Source organism: Augochlora pura, chromosome 6 (assembly GCF_028453695.1).
Source record: "Augochlora pura isolate Apur16 chromosome 6, APUR_v2.2.1, whole genome shotgun sequence".
Classification (NCBI taxonomy): Eukaryota; Metazoa; Arthropoda; class Insecta; order Hymenoptera; family Halictidae; genus Augochlora; species Augochlora pura.
In genome coordinates, this window is record NC_135777.1 from 982579 (window position 1) to 1003428 (window position 20850).

Sequence of the window (20850 nt, forward strand, 5' to 3'; positions counted from 1 at the left end):
ATCAACAATATATCCCCGTTTTGTTCGACACCCACCCCTTTTTCGAATCACCTATCATCGCGATTCATTGTCAAAAATATATTACCGCTGTCTGCTCTATACACCCTTATGATTTCTGTGCGACGAGAGAGAAATCAGATTGTCATCGAAAGACGATCGCCGTGATCTGCATCTTCATTCATCAAAAAAAAAAAAAAAGAAAGACGCATCCGAAAAAGTACTTTACGGGGAGAGAGCGAATTTGTCGCGCGTATCCTCGGCGAGAAACGCGAGGACCGCTCTCCTGCGAGGCGCGTCGGAATCATTTATTGCAAAAGAAAAAAAAAAATAAGAACGAAAACTCATCCAAGAAAACTAACATTCCAACTTGAGTATTATACTTCAAGCTTAGATGTTTAGATGTGCTCTGATTTATATGGTAGGATGCTCTCTCTCAGGACCCGAAGGCTGCAACCTGTTCATCTATCACCTGCCCCAGGAGTTCGGCGACAGCGAGCTCATGCAGACGTTCATCCCGTTCGGCAACGTTATATCCTCCAAGGTTTTTATCGACCGGGCAACCAACCAGAGTAAATGTTTCGGTAAGTGTGTACCAGCCGCGCGATACCGATCAATCGTGGCCTGGAAGAGAGAACGAGGGGTTAACCTCAAATTACCTCTAATTTATTTGAATTGTCAAAATATAATTCAGTTATGTTTAAAATCAGTTTTTAAACAGATAATGTGGTTGAATAAGTGAAAGTATGAGAAATAAATTAACAGAATATATGAAAAACTGCTGATATTGAATTTAGGTATTGGAAGAATATTTAGGACAACCTAATATTTAATTATCTAATTTTTGATATTTGACTAACTAGTTTTTGACAATCAACCGTTTGTACTCGGACGTCGACTTTGGGACATCACTATATTATTTTGTCAATTTTTATTAATCAACTCTTGCAATATAATCTTGATAATTATTAGTATTTACTGGTAATTAATTATTGGCAAATACTCCTCAAACACGACTAATTGTTCAAACTGATTTATATTTCTAATTTCCACCATATCGAAATAAAAATCAATTTTTCTGTTATCAAAGTCTAGAAACGAAATCGCATAAAGAACGAAAAATTCTTCTGCGGAATAAAAGTCGAATAATCGACGGCCGGTCGCTAAACGCCGAGAACAAAACGTCGATTAATCGACGGCCGGTCGGTAAAGTGTTAATATACAAATTATTTTAGAACGTGATAGAATAATTTCTGCGGTGCCTCAGAGTCGCCGCTCGAGTGCAAAGGGTTAACATTGTTCTTTCCGTTGTCGGCTCGCTTACGGAGCCACCCGTCAAAGGCAAAGACGAACGGATTTTATCGCGTTCGCGGAACGATCGTCGTTACGTTTCCGTTTTATAATATGTTCCTATTCCCCGTATCATTATCACGACGCCGCTGGAAAAAAAAGGTGTACAGTCCGTGCCTATTCTTTCGTTTGCAACGCGCGCACTTGATAATCGGCTCTGATCAGCTCGCGGAAAAAAATTCTTTTGACGCGCGACGGAAACAGAGGGAAACGGGAATACTTTGAGAGCATTGTAACCGAAATAATTCGTTCCCAGGTGCGCAGAGAACGTAATTCCGTCGAGCGCACATACGTTGAAGCACGTTACAATGCTCCAAATTAATTTCTCGAAACTCAATAACGGCCTGGGCCCCGTATAGAAAAGGTAGCGAGTGAGAGAGAGCGCGGGAAAAAAAATGTGCAAAAGAAATGTTTTCCATCGAACAAGAGTTAAAGTCTCTTTCAGTCGCCTGGTAAACGTAATTTACGAACTCTGAGTAAAAGCGGCGGCGGTGGCCGTTGAGCGATGAACAGCCGCGATTGGTCAGGCAGTAGGCCGCCATGATGGCAAAACTAAAATTGGATCGGGGGCTAATGGTCAAAATTGGCTTAAACCTGGATGGCCCTGATGACCTTTCACCGGCCGCGCGGCTCCTGTTGTTAAAAGCTTCGTTATCGTACACCTTTTCCCGTTCCCTCTCACTTTCGGGCCCCCGGTTGCCCCCAGACAGAAACTTTGATAATATACCGAGATCCCATCGTAGGAAAGTTTTTATTCCTAGGCGGCGGCGTATCGACTAATCTAAATCACTGGTTTCGCTGCCGAGCACCCATCGCTCTCTCTCTCTCCCTCCCTCTCTCTCTCTCTCTCTCGATGGCTCAAACACCGCGCGTCGCCGTATATAGCGGAGACTTTTTCATCGCCGCGGCGAACCAACGCTGATTCGCGTTAATCTGCCAGAAAATCATTTTCATCCTCCTCGAACCTTCCTACGTATTATTAACCCTCTTACGGTCTTCGTAAAAACGCTAATCTTGTTCGGGTTACGAGGACATGTTTTAAAATAAAAACGTAATAGCACCGCGATATAATCGATGCTTTTAAGCTTATTATGTGGAAAGTAATTAATATGAAAATGCGAGAAAGAAATTTACTCGCAGAATTGTTAAAATTGTAAGGAAAATTTGCTGAACTCGAAAAGTTTGACTCTAATTAAGTGGTGATTAAAAAATTGGTGTAGGTATTAGGTTGTCCTAAAATGTTGCTTTCTTCGTTACTGAACAATGCAATATATTGATAATTTTTATTACAAAACACGATTATTCATTACGAAAGACACTTATTGGACAGTCCAACATTGAGGATCGTGAAATGAAAAATATCTTCATTTTACGGTCGAAGATTTTAATAAATCGATCCGTCTCTTTTGTTAATAATTATAGAAGGTGTGATTAATATCCCGATTCATTTTAATTACCAAAAGAAAATGGAAACGAATAAATATTGTCTTAATAATTTTCTTTCAGAAAATTCATCCACAATCTACAAGTTTTAAATGCGATGAAAAATTGAATTATCGTTTATAAATTCTATTAATGAAATCGTTTGAGTAATATTGTAATGGTAATTTTTTCCAGGCCATTAGTGACGTAGCATTTGTTTCGTTTGTATCCTTATATCGATAACTTTTAGTGGATTAACTTTTATATGGATAACTTTTACTTATATGTCCACGCTGATAATAAATTTGTGTCCGATAGAGAAAGATTCGTGGAACGGTGCGCATCGAGTGTTTAACGTTAGCTTTATCCAGTCGGTTCTTACAGGTTTCGTGTCGTTCGACAATCCAGGGAGCGCGCAGCAGGCAATTCAAGCAATGAACGGCTTCCAGATAGGGATGAAACGTTTGAAAGTCCAGTTAAAGAGGCCCAAGGACGCAAGCCGGCCATACTAACCAAAGTCCTAGCTTAGAGAAACTGGACGATATGCACCGTACATCATAACTTACAGAGTACGTTACAACAAATTCTTTGTACACGTAATATACAATGTTAACCAAGGATTTGGTTAACCAACAGAACATTTTCAAATAGTAAATTAATAGTCGATTTGTAAATAAATTCTCATCGATTTGTAAATACAAAACGACGCGACAATTTAATCACGATTGTTACATTAAAACCGTAATAACATTTTAAGCAAACATTTGGATACCGTTATTCGATCTGTGTTTCAATATTGCAACAAATTTCCCCGTGGAAAAATAAGTATCGTATATACGTTTCTATTTATTTTACTATTCAAGCATGTAATCGATTTCAAATAATCTCTCAAATATTTTACACACAAAAAAAATATAATAAATATCAGATTTCAATATGTTTCAACGTTGAGGAATACTCGTCGAGAAATTTTGCCTGCTCCGATTTCATTTGATCAGCCATTTTCAAACCATTAAAGCTATTTCGCAACGCAACGAGCACGCGCGTTCTAGTCAATTATACATATATCGCGTGTGCTTCGTTAATTTTACACAGAAAAGATTTAATTATTGGTTCGTTCGAAGTCGCGTTAGTTTTCAAATAATGGAATCTTGTTTATATTAATGATACTTTCGAGAACATCTTCCATATTTTCGGTAATTAATAAACTGCGGATGCGTAGGAATTTATATAAATGAATTTTACACGTATCAATATAGAAAACAAAATTAATTGTATGGACGAATTTAACATTGTCTGCACTGTTACGTAATTACGTCAATGAATATTAAAACATGACGATTATATAACCTATAATATATAACATGTAATATAATTATTATATAACATTATATATTAGTATAAACATTAATATATTACACTATAATATAATTATGATATATTATGTGTTATATATTATTATACAATGTTATACATTAATATATAATATTCTAATATTTGAATTAAAACGCAGGCCTGGCAATGTTGCTCGTGCCGAAAAACTGTTATTCCAAGGCATACAAACATAAGAATTACTCTTCGAACAGAATCGATGAGCTAACAGGCGCGAAACCTTTCTGATTGCAGATGTCGTACAAGAACACGGGCTCATTGGACGCTCGACGATCAGAAGTGACGAGTTTGAATCGCCGTTACAACGCTCTCCACTATAATAACCTAGTACACTAGTTAGACAATTAATTAGAGGATAAAAATTAGGAGTCAAGAGTAAAAAAAAAAGCGACTTCGCCCTGCAGTCACACACGGCGAGAACGAAGAGGCTGATACGCTAGAAGAACATCGGATGTGTCCAGAGCTGAGAATCAGTACGAAAGATACCAAGAAGAAACGAGTACGATGCACGCTTCCACGCGCTCTCGAATGTTCAGACGAACCGGACAGTTTCCCTAGGAACGGTGTCGCCGTCGTCGCGGTCGGTACAATCCCACCGCCGACCCTTTCTACGCCCCTTTGTCCCTCCTCGTTTTTGCGTACTGCCAAACGTGAACAGTATCGGATGAAACCCTCGTCTATGAAAACCTAGAAGAAAAACGTCCTAGCGACTCCGGATGGTCTGATCATTCGTGTAGCCTAGCCGAGAGAGCCTGTCGTGTCTCTCGTTCAGATTATCATTCCGATGAACACGTTTAAGTCCTAGTTTAAACAAAAGTAATTGTATAACACGTTCGAGACGGGTGACCTTCCACTAATCACTGACGAAGAACACTCTTAGTTCCTGAGAACAGCGGCGCACGGCCGTTGGAAAGTTAACTATTTACGGGGTTCCGCGGTAGAGCTGAGAACAGGGCTGAACAAGCTATTCGGTGCCCGTGGGAAAAAAGAAAAATGAGAAAGGAATTCAGTTTACGGGCAACCTCGCTTTCATTTCCGAATCGCAGGAAGGAAACCAACGTTGACTCTCTAGTAGAACTCCACGCAGCTTTAGGGTCCTAGGTACGCGCGCGCGATCGCTGTTTACGACACACGTCGTCGACATGGACGGACCTCGTGTCGTTTAGGATCGTCGTCGTCCATCGTCGGCGCGCGGCGGCTTTCGGGTCTGGGCCGAACGACGCGCAAGTATTCGCCAGTCTCTCCTAACGCAAACTTGTCAATCACATATACAGGGTGCTCGTCTTACGCAACGTCTAAAAAAAAGAAGAGATAGAGAGGAAAGAAGGAAACTTTCTAAAAACGAACGAAGCTACGTACGAGAGAACAATGAAAAGAGAAGAGAAACACGTTCTACCTACAATACACTTTACGGAATCGGGCGCTCTCGCGCGCGGCGATTTATAAGTCACACACAATATACGTACTCTTCATGTGACGATAAAAACATGGAATCAGTGCCGAACCGACGTTCGCGTGGGTTATCGGTTCTTCTTACTTATATATATTCTTATATATTACTTATATATTCTTTTTTTATATATGATATTTAAAGAAAAAAAGAGAATCGTCAGTGCCGTGTCAAAGCGATGTTATCTCGAAGTCCGGTCGTCCACGTCACAGCGCTCGTTTTCCATGTATAGAATCTTATATTATTATGGTTGCCCCTCTCATTGCCATCATCACCCATAACCACGTCGCGACGATCCACAATCACCGATCGACCGTTTAGCATGAAGCCGGCGGCCACGATTATGCCGTCGGTCTTCGAAACGAAATAGATCGTCCAGGGATCACGACGCTTCGCGATCGATTTTGGGGGGATCGGGGGTCCGGTTGTTGCTTCCCCGATCTCCGTGCGGCTCGGTCACCACCCATCAGTATCGTTTACGTTTCAATTGACCAGACACGCATCGCCCGAGAAATGTCAATTAGGCTGTGATTATTCCAAACAAACGAACACGGGGGTAAAGAGAAGGCGAAAACGCCGGCGACATTGTTAGCTAGAGGTCCTTCTCGACGCAGAGAGGGGCGGATGATCATCTGGGGACCGGTTCGGAGCATTATTTGCTTTACCTAAAACTCGCCTAGTCGGAGAGTCTAGTCATTTTTTTGTACATTGCTTGTCGAGTATTTATTTATTTGTTGTTCCGAGAAGCGCGTTGCAAAAGTGAAAACGCTTCGTCGTTTTTAAGCAACGATTCGAAGCGTGGTACTTAAACATTACACACGGAAACAATCGAACTCTAGTCGATGAAAACGGAATTTTTTTATTTCGGTGTCCAGCGTATTAATTGTTTATTTATTGTTCGAACGTTCTCGGTATACTCGCGCGTTTACTCGGTTCGTTACGATCTTCTAGTCGTCTGCCAGCGAGCAGCTTGTACGTTTAAGTCCATTGTTCCTTGTTTGTGTTTTTTGTTAACTTGTTCGTGCAATAGAGAGGTCTCGAGGGACCGCCAGGAGATCCCATCCAGATCAAAACAGAGATGACAAACCGAGCGAGAGAACGGCGGTGTCGCGCTTTTACCGGCACACGGGATACCACACAAGAATTTTTGCCCTGTCCGCTCGAATACAGGGGCGGATATAATAGTTGCTCGCCCGATGATCGAAAGAGAGAGAGAGAGCGGCTTTTCCTTCGCACGACAAATAAAACATTCAGACATTTAACGAGGCGGTGCCCTGTCGGGGATCACGTAGTTTTCGATGCGAGTGACGATCGCGGACAGAAGTCGGATATAAAAATGGGACAGCGATGAAAAAGAGAGAAAGAAAGAGAAATAGAGAGAAAGTTAGGGATGTAGGAGGGGTGGGGGGGTTATTTAAATGAAAAAAAAAATACTAAAACGAAACCAAATACCATTGCGTACGGTAGAGAAAAACCTAGCGTAGGCGAGCGATGGAACGGGGAGGAAGAACTCTGATCTAGCAGAAATAATCAACCAAAGTACCAACAACTATTCTATATAAATATTTAAATATGAATTATTGAAGAAGAAGTATATAAATATATAAATATATATATATATAAATATAAATACTATAAATATGAAATATAATATAAATAAAATGAATATATACACTATATATTCAGAGATGATGAATATATGTATATAATGTATGTATAGCATACATTGACGATATATACATGTATTGATTGAAGGGAAAAAAAACCTAGAAACTTAGTAAATTATTATGATTTAGGCGAATTAACGGGAGACGATGCAGGATTTACTACTTCGGGGTGGGGGAGGGGAGGGTGGGGAGGGTGGGGAAACTGTGAAAAAAGGACCGCCTCTAGTCTGGCGCACGTTTATGACGCGAAACTAACAATGCTATCGTAAATTTATGCGCTACTCACACGGAATATAATGATTGCTACCACCACCGCGTAATACACGTAAGTACACGAAACATATTCGTGCATAAGCGTACCAGTGTACACGTATACGTATCGTATGCGTACATGAATGTACATATATGCGTACACGTACGTATTTATATGCGGACATGTGTGTATGTATATGCGTACATGTTCTCTGTGTATTTATATATCTACGTGTACATTCGTATGCGGTGTACTTGTATATCAGGGCCAGGCAACAACCCTTTTCCTTGGACAGAAGCTGTTCGACTGCTATGGGGGCACCGATCTAATTCTTCAGACGCGAAACTCGATTTTCCTTTAGAAATTCGAAACTAAAATCAACGGCGCGACGCGTGATTCAATTGTTTGCAATTTATGGTAATTAGTAACGTTAGTTTTTTTTTTATTGTAAATCGATTGGAACTAGTGACGCGTGATTGAACTCGTTGCACCGAATTTAGCAAATTTAATTTCTGGATAGAATTAAATTCGAACTGAAATCACGAATCGTCGATCTTGACAGATGCAACGTGTTTTTTATTGATTGGAAAGCACGTGAAACTGAAGAACTTATCCTCGGATTTTTCTCAGAGAACACCTCCCCGTTTTTTTATTCAGTTCGAATAATTCGGCAATTTAACGAACGCGAAACGTCATTAATTTCGTACGCGAAGAATTACCGCGAGTGCTAAAGAATTAGCGGAGCCCGTTTTGCAAACGTAGAAATGATCGAATGATCGTCATGGATCCGTTGTCTGCTCGCACACATAACATACATTATACGGAACACAATCGTACATATGGATCATGCCATGCACTATTGTAATTTAACTTACACGAACGCGCGAGCGCGCGCGCGCGCGCTCTTTCACACAGAGAGACAGACAGAAAAACACACATTCAAACTACTACAGCGTTAATAGAGATAAGTTCGAGGTGGGATGTGCTATAAAATTCCTCTCCCCTAAACAAGCTCGTATGGCTTGCTAATTATTGACGATATAAAAACACTATTATATTATATGAGAATCAATTAATACTAATAACTAATTTATGATAATACCTACAACACTAATAATAATAATAATAATAATATTAACGATGATATGATAAATAATAATTATTATTATAATACTAATAATAATAATAATAATGATAATATAATAACGATACATCATGATACGTACACATAATTTATACTACACGGTAAACATATATATATATATATATTATACATATATATATTCTTGTTATGTTAAGACGCTGAATAATTGATTCTGCTGAGTGCATACGCCTGTGTACATTTAAAATTTACACGCATGCACGCGCGTATGCACGTGTGTAATGTAACACGGAGGCCCCCGATGTATCGAGAACGCGAGCAGAAGTATCGCGACGTTCGAGCAGCTAGCAAATTCTATCTCCGGACGACCTCGTTGAACGCGAGAATAAAAGAATCTTTGCCACGTTGTACCTGCGCGGGTCCGAAGTATGAAACGCGTTGTCGTCGATATCCGGCAAACCGAACGCCTCGAGATCATGCGTCGAGAGAAAAATAAAAAGACTCGCGATTCGATCCGATAAATCCCAGAGACGAAGAAGCGGAAGACGAAGAAGGGCGTGGAGGAAGACGAAGAAAGGCGTGGAGGAAGACGACGGAAAAGCGTAGAGAAAGACGACGGAAAATGTGGCGTAACATTGGCCAGGGTTTGAAAAAACACGTGAGAAAAAGATGAAATTCGCGAGCGATCGCGGCCTTGGTATTTAACGCGATCGCGTGTTTGCTGGTCCGGGGAGTGCAATCAACGGTGCATAAGAGCAATCAACGGTGCATAAGAGCAATCACGGTGCGTAAGAGCAGTCGAGAACGTGAGCACGCGCAAACACGGACAACCGGTCGCGGGCGGACGCGAGCGCAAACATAATTAGGAGACACGTGCGTCGCGATCGCGTGTCTACCTCTTTTGCCCGCCTGATGCGCTACGTGCGCAGCCTGCGAAAGGGGTCTCTCTCGGAAGGCGTCCACGGATCCTCGTCCGCGGGGATCGGCGTTTCGTTCGCCGCGTGCGGATCGATCCACACGGTACACGTCCGGCAAAGACACGATTCAGCGGATTAGACTCGGCCAAAAGACGTCCATTGCTCCCGATTCGAATTCCCATTGATCCTGATTCGAATATCGCCCCCCCTCGCGGCTTTCGTTCTCGCGTTGCCCACACAGCTGTCGCTGATCGCGCGAACCACGACGCGATCGATCGAGGCGACGATCAACGGGTTCCCAAGGGGATTCTTAGTCACCTTGCTTTTTAGGTTTCGCGGCGACGACCAAGAAGCGCGCGCGCGCGCGGCGTTTTCTCAGCGACTGTGCCCCCGCGAACGTCTCTCCCATTTACACGCGCGTCATGTACATTTTCGCTTGCGGTTTCGCGTGACTCGATCGACACACCGTTCAGATCTCCTTCTGTTGTTCCGTTCAGTTTCGTTCCGTGGAACGTCGTATCTGCGCCAGCCATTCGATGCACTCGTGCGATCAGTTTATCCGATTGGATATCCAATGAAGAAGACCAGAGCCATGCAAAATATACTAAAGAATTATTATTTTTGTCGAGGGAACGTTCGGCCACCGAAGTGATCACACAAAAGGAATACACACAGAAAACATACGCAGAAACAACACACAGCATGCAGACGCAACGAACACGCACGCACACATGGGTACACGTACTTAGATCGATGCGCCGTACACACTTGGAAGAACAGAGGGAAAGAGAGGGAGAGAGAAAGCATAAAGGAGTCGAGAAATCGATGATATCACTATGATCTAAGCTTTTTAATGTGTAACAAGTACTCTAAATAGCGAATATCATGGAGCACGATTACCCTAACGGATAACTATATAAAATTCATAATAAATATGAACATGTATACATATATAAATATTTAAAAATGCGACGGTAACGACGATCGCGATAACAAACGAAAAAGATGAAAAAACACAACTATTTTATCCAACAAAGTTTTTGCTACGTGACGAGATAGTGCACGCATCTTAACTGCGGAAGATGAGACTCGCGGGGAAGAAGAGGGCATAAGAGTATTGTTAGCTCTAAGGAGATGAGAGAGAGAGAGATAATATTAACGAACGAATAAAAACAAATAGAGGAACACGGTGAATCTGTGAGGATCAGCTTTGAATTTATTTTTACATGACGCGATGTATTGCCGAGACGACATTCGCTCGCTTGCTAATTAAACGAGGCGCTCGGGTGAACGAGCGTTCTGTTAATTTCGGATCGAATTGAACATTTACGGGGCTCCTCGACTCGTGACGGAATTCGCGAGCGTCGATCCGCGTCCCTGAAAAGTACGGCGGAACGTGAAAATCGGTGCTCGTGGTCGTCGCTGTCCGACAACAGAAATTGTCCGACCGCCGTGCTAATTGTCTCGGGGAAACGCCGCGCGCCGCGAGACCCTCGCGTCCGCGGTTTCTCGAAGAGACAGAGACGAACGCGTGTTTTTCCTTGGCGATTCGAACGGCGGGTCGAGCACGAGGAGACACGCACGCGCGCGAAGATTCGACGGGGGAACGGGAACGAATATCCTCCGCTCTCGATCGATAACAGTAATCCGAATAAATAATTAACAAACAAAAAAAATGCATAGCAAATAGGAGTAAAGGTAATATATTAACGAATAACAAATAGATAACGATCGAAAACACATCTCATATAGGACATACTAGCACTTTACCATCGCGCACTTGCACAAGAAAGGCAGAGAAGAATTTTATCAAAAGAAAAAAAAAAAAAGAAACCCTCTTCGACACAGCTATAAACACGTGTCATCGATCCATTTTTGGTGGAATTAACATTGGATTCAAGTCACGCGCGCCGCGACCTGATATCCGGTAGCCGTGGTGTCGGTGATACTAGGAAACAGGGTATGTTTTTGCAAATTATTTGCGGTAACTTGTAAAGAACTAGCAACAAAGATAATGAAAAAAAAAAAATAAACGAAACTCTTACTACATTGTACACTCGCGTCCACGAAAGAAAAAAAAACTACTAAGCATTACGCGCACATCTTCTTACCAATTACAGGAACATTTAATTATACGTACGATGCACGAGTACGCACCCATGCATACATTAAAAAAAAAGCGCCGCGCGGATGTTACGCGCGTAAATACAGACACGCTCGGTGTACACGAAATATTATTACATGAAACTCTCTTATAGTACACACGCAAATTCCGACATGACGGGCAAGCGGAGCTAAACATTTAACTAATCGAAACTATCTCTAACTATATGAAATATTAAACTTCAGACTTAGGATGGAGTACTGACCCTGTACTCGACGACTATCTTCTTCGTAGCGTGCTCGTAGCCGAGCACGGTGATCGCCTAATTTGTATAGAGAGTCGTGTTTCAAAGCGAGACGGACAAATCGACCGCAACTGGTTTAATAAACGATTTGCGTTTACTTACATATCCTGGTATTTATTTTTCGCGCGTCTCTTTGTCGTTCCGGATAATGGAAGCTCTTCTTTAGCAAATGTTCTTGGACTCGGTGCGTACATTCTTCGATCAACTTAACCTCTTGCCTTATGGTTTCTTCTGGAACTGTGCGCCCGTCGCAGCTACCGATGAAAAACATGTTCCATGCGTGCAAGTCTCTCTACACATAAATATAATGTTACTTCTCAACATGAAAGAATGAATAATGTTCCTAACTTGTTAAATTTTGGTTCGAGGCGTGCACCTTACGTGTCTCGTTCGACGTCCTAAGGCAAGGGACTCTACACGGTTGCCTACACCACGGTGGAAATTTTACACGGTTTATTAGAACGTGAACGCGTTCCGTAAGCTTTGAAAGTCACAAACCGGAAGCAAGCATTACGCGAGCGATCTCTACTGCGACCTAAGTCTGTGGTTGAACTATACGTACGTCTCATCATAGGCTGTAAGCGCGATCCCACTCCAACTTGCAGATTCCGGATACGATTTTCATCACCATCGTCGCCATCATCCTCATCCGTCGTTAATCATCGTCGTCATTAATTATCATCATCGGCGTCGTCGTCGTTACGGTTTTTGAAAAAGAAGCATTTCGGTGCTCTTGAGTCACGTTCTATCATTCTACGCGAAAGTTCGTACGGATTGTCACGCGTATTTGTTTACGTAACGTAAGAGACTTACGAGGCCTTGTTCGTTTAACGATACTGCAACTTACGGCGATGTCTGTTTCGTTTGTTGTGTTTCTGGTCCGACTTTAACCTCTTAGGCTGGATTTTGCACGAATAAAGTCTTTCATAACTAAATTACCATTTTTCGTAATATATATTCTTTTCCATATATAGTACTAATTACATAGATTCTTTTCTTAGTGTAATGTATATACACACTTTCACTTGAATCGTTTACTTTAATAATTAATAAAACAATTGAGTAAAGCACGAAACGTTCACGGAAGACACTATAGTGGCGCGTCGTGCCTAAGAGGTTAATCGTAAGCGAACGAGCAAGCGTTATAGTTTAACCTTTTGCCGTCGAGTGGCGACTCTAAGGCCCCGCTGAAAATTATCACGCCATGTTTCAAACTCATTTTCATCAAGTTTACTTACATATAAAAAATTGTTAAGAACCTGTCAACTATTGCAAGGGTCGCGAATATCAATTCTTATTGAAACGCTATAAGTTTGGAAGAATATTTTGGATCTCGAGTTAAAATGGCACCTACCGCAAAGGGTTAAACGTGGACGCGTCGTCGCAGCTCCAAACGAGTCACGAACTCTTCAATCGTTTTTTCGTTTCATTCGTATCGATATCACGAGAGGCGAGAGAAACTGTACAAGTACCGGTTCACACGTTATGATCATCGAAGCGTCAGGCAGAGTCAACATCCTCGTTCTTCCTTCCACTTTCCGCGTTCCTTCGGCTTCTTTGTACATTTTTCACCCCACCCCTCCGGTTGAACAAGCCGGACACACAATCGCTTTCCTGCGACACTCTCTTATACAGCGCGCGCGTGTAACGCCCAGATAAGAGGTGAAAAACAGAACTAGAGAATTTAGTCGAGATCGTAATCTAAACAAAAAAAAAACTCATAGATTCGCAGTTATTCAACGATTTAACGAAGAAAAAGTATATAAATAAACGGAAAAAAAAGAAAAAAAAATGAAGATAAACGACGAGATATAAGAGAATCGGCGTTATAACTTTAGACAAAAGTTCAAGGCCGACCGATGTCAATTCCTTCAGGTACGCTTATGCGTTATCGCAAAGAACAATGCGAGAGATAGAGAGAGATTCGGTTTTTTTCTAACGTGTACCAAATCGATGTCTTTTTCCTTACGATTGTAACTAAAATAAAATAGCGAAGTCGGTGCACGATCGTTGGTTAGTCGTTGGTCATCTACAAAATTACGCGAGCACGTTCATTCCGAGTCGTAGATACCGAGAATCAAAAAAAAAAGGGGCGAAGAACGAACAAATAATAATAAATAATGATAATGATAAAGAGGAAGAGGAAAAAAAAGCGAATGGAAAGAAAAGGAGAAAAATATTACACACGGTATCATGTATATTTACCCGGCCACATTTCGATCGACTTATCCGGGACCAATCATACTTTCTGACTTTGAAACAAACGCGTTCCCCCAGAAGCTACCGTTCAGTATGCCAGACACATTCTTCGAGCGATCGCTTCGTTTAGCTGACTTCACTGCGTAGAAAGGCACGGTTCGCGTAGTCTACCGTTTCCTCGGTTCTATTTCGTGGTTCCCGGATCGGCGATGTACGGTGTCGCGAAACCACGTAGAGGGAGAAGACTTTTCGTAAGCGGATACATACCGAGAAGATCACGGTCGAAGATGATAGAAAAAAGAGCAAGTTTAACCCTCGCGCGGTGTACTCAGAGTCAGAGATCGGACTCGCACGACGAACGTAAGTACGTGTGTACTATAGTTTACTGCTCTGTCTGTGGTTGAAATGCCTAAGCCAGGTGAACGAATGGTCCGAGCGAACCCTGAATCCGCCAGGCAAGAATTGTGATTCAAGCAGCTCTAAAAGTCTTCTTCCCAGCTGCGAAATGGACGCCGAGAGAACGGCGCCTTTTCGTCGCCATTAGAAAAGACGAGACGACGATAGTTAAAATTACTTAGCAGAACGATCATTGGAACATAACCTCTTTCTTCTACGCAGTCGACTAGTTTCCATTTTGTACGCGACTGAATCGAAGCTGTGCATCCACGGGAGAAATCTGGTCGATCCTCGTGCACGGTGTTCAGGACAAAACGCAGACCTTCGTTCTTCTCAATCACGCTTTACGTTCAGCAACGCGGCGCGTTACAATCAAGTTATATTTGAATCCGATTTCTTCCCCCCCGAGTAGATATATCGGCAGACGGATTTTTATGCGTTCATAAAAACTCCGGATGGCAACAATCAGCCGGGCCCGTGGCACGAGGATCGAGACGCGAAAGGTTTTTTTGCTTGTCTCCTTCTCGCATCGACTGTACAAATTACACGTCCGCCTAATGGACGACTTTAGCAGCGCGCGACACCTACTATTCCTCCGGAGCGTTCGTTTCATTTGAATTTTTAGTCGAAACAAAGATGTTACCGGTACAATTCCTTTAAAATCGCACGCGATTGGGCAGCGTCGATACCTCGCGGACGCGTGAACGTGCGACCACGCATTGAACAAGAACGAACGGATAGAGTGGGGACGGAAGGGAACGAACGCGAACGAGAAGAAACGAGAGCACCAAGCGCGACACACGGAACGATGTATGTATACTGGAATTGTGTTGGTGGGGGAAATCGGCGCGTCGCGAATCGTCGCGTTCGCGGCGTTGTCGGTTGAATAAGGTCAGCGATCGCGTTTTCTTTCGGATATCTGAAGACGATCAGTCTTTTCTTTCCGTTCCTCGCGGACGATTAGCGATTACGGTGGCCGATTGTTTCGCGGGGAGGGGGGCAGCCGAGACTGGCGACAAAAGCTTCGCGGAAAGCGGGGAAGCACTGTGGGAAACGGGGAAGTGGTTGCAAGGGAATTCAAGAGAAAATTGCAAGAGAAACAGAGAGAGACATATGATCGGTCGACGTCCGTTTCGAGCTTGGAGCTGTAGGATCGGTCGAAAAAATATCTTCGCGTCGTATAGCGTGGCTACGCGTCGCGAGTCGACCCCCCCCCCCCCAGAAAGTCGCTAGAAATCTTACGTTTAGAAAGTGTAGTTAGGCCGCGCGTAGCGAGAATTTCGTGGGAACTAAAAAAATCGATCGGCGCGAGGAACGTAAATACGAGATTTAGACGAACACGAAACAAAAAAAAATAAAAGAGAAGAGAAAGAGAGAAATGAGAGGAACGTGAAGAGAATTTGTGAGGTATTTATATATACAAACATACCTATATACACACGAGCAAATATATACAGGGATGAGTGTGCATATACATAACTCTCGCGAAAAAAAAACGTTTAAAACTAGAATATCGATTAATGAGAAAAAAATTTGCATATAGCATAGTTTTATATAGCGTGCCATTCTAGGCGTATAAGCGAATGATATGCATAAACAATTACTACGGTTATCGCTACATTATAAGGTTATAAACAGAAAAAAATGAAGTATAACAAATTACGCAGTATAATCACTTATACCAGGGAAAGAAAGCGAGAGAAAGAGAGAGAGAATGAAACACGCAGAAAAATACACTTACAGAAAGAAAGACAGAGCGAAAGAGAGAGAGAGAAAGAAAGAAAGCGAGAAATGGAGAAATTTAAATATATATCGTGCGCGTATAATGATTGAATTAGGAATAATTAAAAAGGACGTTGAGATGGGCCGTGTGGTAGGTTGAGAAATAGGGTGGGAGAGAAAGGGAAAGAAAGAGCAGAGAGAGAGAGAGAGAGCGAAAAAAAACACTAAAAGTTATTAAACAAACAGAACATATTTTAAATAATTAATCGCCAAAGGATAAGTTTTTAACATTAAACTTCTAGCGCTTAAGACCGAAATAATATACGAAATAGAAAAAATATATATACTTATATATATAAATACAAAAAACATATATAAGTACATACATATAATATACATAATGATTGAAAGTCGACTCTAAAATTAAATGTAAACCGAAAGCATACTTATAAACCAGCTGCGCGGGTATAAACATCATTGACTATTTGAAATACGATGGATCTCAAAAGGTTAGAAAGGAATTTTAGGGCGCCAGTGAAACTTCGAGTAACCTTTGCTGCTCGATTATTTGCCTCGATCGGTAGAACAAAAGAAAAAAATCCCGGGACGCTTTTCTCGTCCTCGTTTTTTTTTCGGAAGCAGCTTTCGTTTCCCCCTTCTTTTTCAATCTAGCGAAAGTACTTTTCTACTCGTTGATTCATCGGGATCGTTAGACAATTGTCCGACGTCACTCCTCTCAAGTTAAACCATTTTAGCCGACTTTAAAACGAAACGGTAGAGATCATCATCGGCGGACCCAACGGATATCCACTGTAGCACAGGGGCATAATTATAATTGTCACGAATCGAGAGATCGCGGGAGCACGTCGAATACACGGGCGCGATCCAATTCGGTTCCGTGCAAAGAAAACGAAAAAAACAGTCCTTCCCCGATTATAGCTTCTCGGGAGGTTAGACGCGTAACTGCAATTTTTTAAATCAATTGAACCAGTATTTTCGAAGCAGCATCTACGATAACAGAATATTATACACACATTATATATATATTGTGCCAACGTTGAATCTTCCAAATCCATTTCCACTTCGAACACGAATCGACTATCGTAGCAAAAAGACAATATTAGGATATAGAAGTGATTGTCTACACTGATCAAGTAAACGGTGCGTAATCAATTTTCTCGGCTGAGCGTTTCGAACGATCGCCAGCAGCCATAAGTTCTCTTTGTCCTTTGTTTATTCGTGCTTCGTTGTTTTCGTCCTGCGTAGATTCGAGATTTCCTTTTTGTCCGAGCTAAAAAATTTTTCATGGATTTCTATACGGCAGTGAGAGAGAGAGAGAGAGAAGAGAGAGAGTCTTTCGTCTTTCTCTCTCGCGCGGAAGCGATCGACGTAAGAAAGCTAGGGACTCGAATGGGAGTGGCTCCGGTTCCTGCAAATTGTAATGTGCCCCTTCGGCGCCTGCTCGGAGTGCAACAGTTGGTTAACAAGTGGCTCCTTTCGTACAAAATGGTAGCGAGACTCGTTCGAATCGCCGGACGAGGTAAATCCTGAAGCCTTTTCAAGATCAAGTCGTAATCGAACGTTTTCATGATACAATGTTACGTAACCAGACATAACCTAACACCGACGAATTGGTCGAGAACAAAGACACGCTCTTGACCTCGTGCGTGCCGAAACTATTAACGAAGGAAGCTTGAAGTTTGATTTACGGTAGAGACAATTAACACTAGAACATTGTGATCCTATTATCTTAACGAATCCGCCACGCGAATGAAAACATCGATTACCTCTCGACAATTATCATCGATCGGATTGGCAAAACCTCACCCTCGATTCCGTCACCTCGATCGTTTCTCGCTTGACTTTCGGGACACACGCGCGGCTCTCCGCGATTTCCTCGTACCTTTGTTGCGGGCTGGTAGAAAACAGAGATTAGCCGAGAGAGCTCATTCTTCTGGAAAGTTGTTGAGCAAACGATACCGTGAAGATTCCTAAAGAGTTCTGTTCGCGAGAGGAATATATCGGCGCGACGTTTAATAGCTCGATCGCTTCGATGACTAAGAACACTGAAAACACGGGGGTTGAGATCTTTTCAAGTGCCGTTGCAACTAATTGCTTGGTGGTTTTTCTGAACCGACGACAGTTGTGAGAGACGCGTGCAAACGAAGAGGTTAAATAAGAGAGTTGCAGCGATCGCCTAAAGATGGTGGAAAAGAATAGTCACGCCCAGGTCATACCGTCCAGAAAAAAAGAAAGAAAAGGAAAAGAATTTCGTTGCACGTTCTCCCAGAATAGTTTTTCTAACGCTTGCCAAGTTTTAAATGTGCTTAAAGCGCCCGCGCGTAAACAGTATTCGTGCGAAATTATTATGCGTAGAGAGATCGAGTTTTTCACTAGCTTCACATTCTCAGAGAATCGCGTGGCAGGCTTCCCGAACGATGTGCGAGCGACGAGAACGTGTTCGCGGTTACGCGTGTCGAACAGCTGTCGTCCGTTAAACTAAACGAACAAACAAACAAACAAAACAAAAAAAGAAGAAAAGACGAGAAAGAAAATAATAAAGAAGTTTTTCTATATCACAAAAAGCGTGCAACTTATTTTGAGACTGATTTATACACACAACTCGCTCTTTGAGATCTCGATAAAACAGTGCAATTAAAAGAATCTTTGCGAGGTCTGCGAATCTAGTCGGAGATCGTGAGAAAGTGCTAGGAGGAGAATCTGTAGTAGTTTCTAGTCAAAAAAAAAAAAAAAATCGTTTTTCGATCGCGATCGATGTTGCAACCGTACCAAAGGTAAACGCGAATGGAATTCGTAATTTCGAATCGGAAATAGCAGGTATGGTGTAGCTAGGTCGTCGAATGTTCCGTGGGGTAGGGGAATCGCGTGTCGAAAAAAGTTGTTCGCCGACGTTGAAACGTGCTAATTCGATCGGTTTTGTACTTCGTGAAATTAGAGAGGCGACGACGACGACGAAGAGAGGAAAGAACTTAAAGGAGCGAGTGGGCGCAGGATAATCCATTTCTTTCTAATGTTTTTGTTCTTCTTCCGGAGTGGGGAGGGAGTGAGAGGCGATAGGAACGAGAAACGACGATTTAGCGCGTTTTAAGCTTTCCGGGTCTTCGTTCATTTTTTTTTCGGGAGGCGCGCGCACATACATGTACGACTGCTGGCACAGAAATCTCTTCACCTCGTCGAGCAAATAATACGATCGACGATGCCGAAGCATGACGTTTCACTCGCGTTCTCGGGTTTAAGGCTCGTTTTTTTCGATCGGGTGGATCAGCTCCGAGGACGACTTGACTGCATCTCCCGTGCTCGAGGCTAAAAAAGAACGTAGAATTTTTTAACTGTACTTACGACTATAACCTAGCCTGTATATTTTTACATATTAAACATAGGGAACGAATTAAGATTTTACGCAACAGGCGCGCGGAACGCGAAAACCCGAAATACATGCTGGATATGATGCAGACGATAAGAAAGAAAAAAAAGACATAGCAAAAAATCACACGCGAAACAAGAGAATATGATTAAAAAAAGAAAACGGGAAGTACGAACACACGTATACACGCGCGTATACCTCGATATTTAAAAAAAAAAACAAAGAAAACGAAACAAAAAAGAATGGAACAAAATGGAACAAATTGAGGACACACGCGTAACACACACACATTTGTACACATGGTACTACGCGTACGCACACACACACACACACGCAGCAACACATCCACGAAACGCGCACGCACGCAAAAAATTGATGATATCCTCCTGCCTTCAGAGAAGGGATAATATTATACAGAATCGTGAGGAAGTGGAAAAAAAAAGAATTGAAATCAGTTTTATTGTTGATTTCGGAGTGGTATACAATAAAATTTTGTAATCGCCGGCCCTGGCCGTACTTTCGCGTCCGGGGCCCGAGAAAAAAAAAAACAAACAAACAAACGTTGCGTAGTATAATCAAACACCCGATATACAATGCAAGTTTTCTCCTCGGCCGCGAATCGCGGGCCTCGAGGTCTTCGGGATCGCCGGAAAAAAGTAGAGTATACATTTTCTTCGCGCGCGCGCGCGCGCTCTCGCAGAGACTAAAGTAGACACACACGCGCGGCGAACTTCACATGGTCCAGGAACGACGATGCTTTTGCGACTCCGAGGACTGGTCGATGTCCGTCCGAACGGGCCCGAAAAAGAAGGATCTGTAAATAAATATTGCAAAAAAAAAAACACACGACACGGAGTGTGCGCGCGCACGCCGCGCGGTGCACACGCAATGTCCTACGTAGCGAAGTACTAAACTATAATATAGTGCATGAAAATAATAAGAAACAAAAAAATAAACGTTCGTTGCACGGGCGGGACGTTCACGAGAACGCGCCCCTCCCCCTCTCCCTTTGTTCCCCCTTGACGACGAGATCTCGCCCTCGAATGGAATAAACGCCTGCCAGACGCGCGGCCAATTTTCTCGCGTGGACATGTCCGGGGCCGTATCCGAAACTCAGCTTTCGACCAGTTTTCTAGCTTCTAACCTAACTTTTTTCCGTTCCACGATTACCGGTGCCGGTCTTTTGCGAC

General features: G+C 42.5%; 1 protein-coding gene and 1 long non-coding RNA gene across 27 annotated transcripts in view; one reads left to right on the forward strand and one right to left on the reverse strand.

The window, feature by feature from the left end:
- Bru3 (CUGBP Elav-like family member bruno 3) overlaps positions 1-7433 on the forward strand; it is a 327799-nt gene extending 320366 nt beyond the window's left edge. For 11 of the 17 annotated variants that reach the window (XM_078184459.1, XM_078184454.1, XM_078184463.1 and 8 more), the window contains one exon: positions 423-895. In XM_078184459.1, coding sequence (XP_078040585.1) covers positions 423-739 — 317 coding nt within the window. In that variant the 3' untranslated portion in view covers positions 740-895. Of the gene's footprint in view, positions 1-422; positions 896-3153; positions 3339-4395 lie in introns of those variants that run through there. The other 6 variants (XM_078184452.1, XM_078184457.1, XM_078184453.1 and 3 more) reach the window with 3 other exon arrangements.
- Positions 1-13550, reverse strand: part of LOC144471884 (uncharacterized) — a 78616-nt gene extending 65066 nt beyond the window's left edge. For 6 of the 10 annotated variants that reach the window (XR_013494346.1, XR_013494345.1, XR_013494350.1 and 3 more), the window contains exon 1: positions 12061-13550. This is a non-coding gene — a long non-coding RNA (uncharacterized LOC144471884). Of the gene's footprint in view, positions 1-359; positions 622-12060 lie in introns of those variants that run through there. The other 4 variants (XR_013494352.1, XR_013494351.1, XR_013494353.1 and 1 more) reach the window with 4 other exon arrangements.
- Positions 13551-20850: the final 7300 nt, after the last annotated feature.